A 2,500-nucleotide genomic window follows, 5' to 3' on the forward strand; every position below is an offset into this window, starting at 1 on the left:
GCGAGGCGCAATTAAAAGTGAATTTTCTGAATAAATTCTTCTGTAATAGGTAAAACTTTTATTTGTATGCTTTTAAAAAGTACTTTTTCGAGCAATACGATGATTTTTAGCGAATGGTATATCTGTTGATATCTGACCTTTAATGATTGTATATACTGACCCTTTTTTATGAAAGGGGTAACAGACTTGATGTAGTTTGATGATCATATGAAAAAAATTGCCTCTGCAATGATTATGAATACTGACCCTGTTTTATGAATACCTTGATGTGCCTTCATAGTTGAATTGAGTAACAAGCCTATAAAAAGGATGTAAATTACTTTATCGTTGTTAATGGAAATTGTGCAAATGAATGCAATGACAGCTATGATTTTTTTAAAGTCTGGGTAGAAGCTGATGATGTTGCAAGACCTGCCTTTCAACTGCCCAGAGAATCGTTGTTATTGAAAAATTGAAAAATGACCGTCGGCACTCCTCAGCTGACACAAATAGGATAATCCCGTCAGGAGGAAAAGTCTCTTAAAAAAAAAAAAAAAAAAAAAAAAAAATAATAATAATAATAATAATAATTAATAATAATAATAATAATAATTTAATTAATTAATAATTTAATTAATTAATAATAATAATTAATTAATAATAATAATAAAAATAGATAGAAAATAAATAGATAATACAAAAATAAATGAGTAGATAAATGACTATTACAATGAATAGATAAATGAATGAGTGAATCAAACAGATAAACAAATAAATAATTTAACTGAAATAAGATTATAAGAAAAGGGTAGTGGTACGAGGCTGGAGAACAAAATGTCGTTCATTGTTAGTGATGAAACGTGACAGAAAGGTATGAGGTTGGACGACAGCCCTAAGAAGAAAGATTGGCCAACTGACCCGACTACGCCCGTCGCCAAGACTTGAAATTTGGTCGAGGTTGGAGAAGTGTGTATTTCTTTGACCCGATCAGTGTGTCGGGGCCAAGTATTACCCGTCTCTCTCCATGAGTTCCTGAGTTGGGAGGGAGGCCAATTGGATATTGAATGGGAGTGGGATGAGTGGTGGGTAGGTGTATACTTTGACATACTCTCCTCACCTCCCCTCGTATAAAGAAGTATGATATTGAACAGTATTTCTTTAAGAAAATTTCGTTTTGTTAGTTAAGACGTTATCATGATTATTATCTAATATCTATCTCAGCACTACTGGGAGGCTGACGAGTTTCTTATGGGGTATAGGTCCTCCAGTCCCTTGGTTGTATGCCTGGACCCAATCCTAGAGGCACGTACCTGCGGCAGAAGCCGTCACCTTTGCTCTATGCGCTTGAACTGTCGGAACAGGTCAATCACTGCTGAGAATCGGAGTGAAGTGCGGGATTCGAACTCACGATTAAGCGAATGCGAGATCAGCATGCTTCCGATTATGCCACCAGTCAACACTGTGCCCACGCTTGGGTATTCTTTTATCAACAATCAACAGATCTTCGATCCTTTGGGGGCAATATTCCACCAGCAGGGTGTTGTCATAGATGTAAAGGACATTTGAGGTTAGCAGAATGAAACTATAGTAAATGTCAATTGATCAGCATTCTTTTTCGAGTATAGATTAGGCTCCAGTCATGAAAGAATGCTGAAGGACCTCAGAAAGTCCCTAGAATATCAATTGCATGGTGTCAATACGGGGTCATGCATGCAAACCGCATTGACCACTGGCAATGGGCTCGGTTTGTGAAAAGGCTAAGGAAAAGGGGATGGCAACGGAGAAAGGCGTAGGAAAAGAAGGGATGCAGGGGTGTGATCTAGGAAGCACTGCGCAACAGGGACACAGGTAGCAGAGTCCTAGATGACAATGGAAGTTGCTAGGAGGTGCAGACGGAGCGGTCGAGGAAGGAAGCAAGTAATGGTCAGACCGCTGTGTGGACGAACACAGAAAGTGGGAAGCAAGGGGAGGGGAGCGAGGTGGCGGGAGCGTGAAGAGGGGAAAGCGAAGCGGCCGAACTGGTTGCGGAGGGGTTGGGAAAAGGAGGGAGGGAGGGAGGGAGGCAGGTAGCAAGTGAGTGTGGATGTGTGTGTGTGTGTGTGTGTATGTGTGTGTGTGCGCTTGCGTTCAAGACTTGCGCATGGGTCCACGGTCGGCGCGGAGCCCTCGTGAGCACCTCGCGAGCCTCAGTCGGCCTCCAGCGGCGTCTCGAGGCTCTTGTAGGTTTCCACACTCGTCGTCTGACTGAGCTGACTTCGCAGCACTTCGAGGGCAAAGGCAGCTGAACTCTGTAAAGGAAAACAAGTTATTCTGCGAGCGTCTAGAGATCTGGAGAGTAGGGGCGCGCGTAGGTCGGAGGAGAAGCAGCAGCCCGCCTTTTCGTGGCGCGATAGCTTATAATCACATGAACTTGCGACGTAAGAGATGCAATATAAACATGGCTACAGTGTGCAAGGTAAGTACAAATGGCTCAGGCTATGTCTATACCCGTACCCACCCATACCTGTCATATTATGTGTGT

General features: G+C 42.4%; 1 protein-coding gene across 3 annotated transcripts in view; it reads left to right on the plus strand.

Annotated features, from left to right (window-relative positions):
• The window catches only part of sbm (L-type amino acid transporter sobremesa), a 277,773-nt gene that overhangs the window by 98,284 nt on the left and 176,989 nt on the right, over positions 1 to 2,500 (plus strand). The window contains exon 1 of one of the 3 annotated variants that reach the window (XM_076176209.1): positions 2,153 to 2,434. The exons of the other annotated variants lie outside the window; for them this stretch is intronic. Within the exon in view, the coding sequence (XP_076032324.1) occupies positions 2,404 to 2,434 (31 nt within the window). The 5' untranslated portion in view covers positions 2,153 to 2,403. Of the gene's footprint in view, positions 1 to 2,152; positions 2,435 to 2,500 lie in introns of those variants that run through there. 3 annotated transcript variants of the gene reach the window in all.

The sequence above is a fragment of the Oratosquilla oratoria genome, chromosome 38 (genome assembly GCF_046742065.1).
Source record: "Oratosquilla oratoria isolate Oo_2021 chromosome 38, ASM4674206v1, whole genome shotgun sequence".
Taxonomy (NCBI): domain Eukaryota; kingdom Metazoa; phylum Arthropoda; class Malacostraca; order Stomatopoda; family Squillidae; genus Oratosquilla; species Oratosquilla oratoria.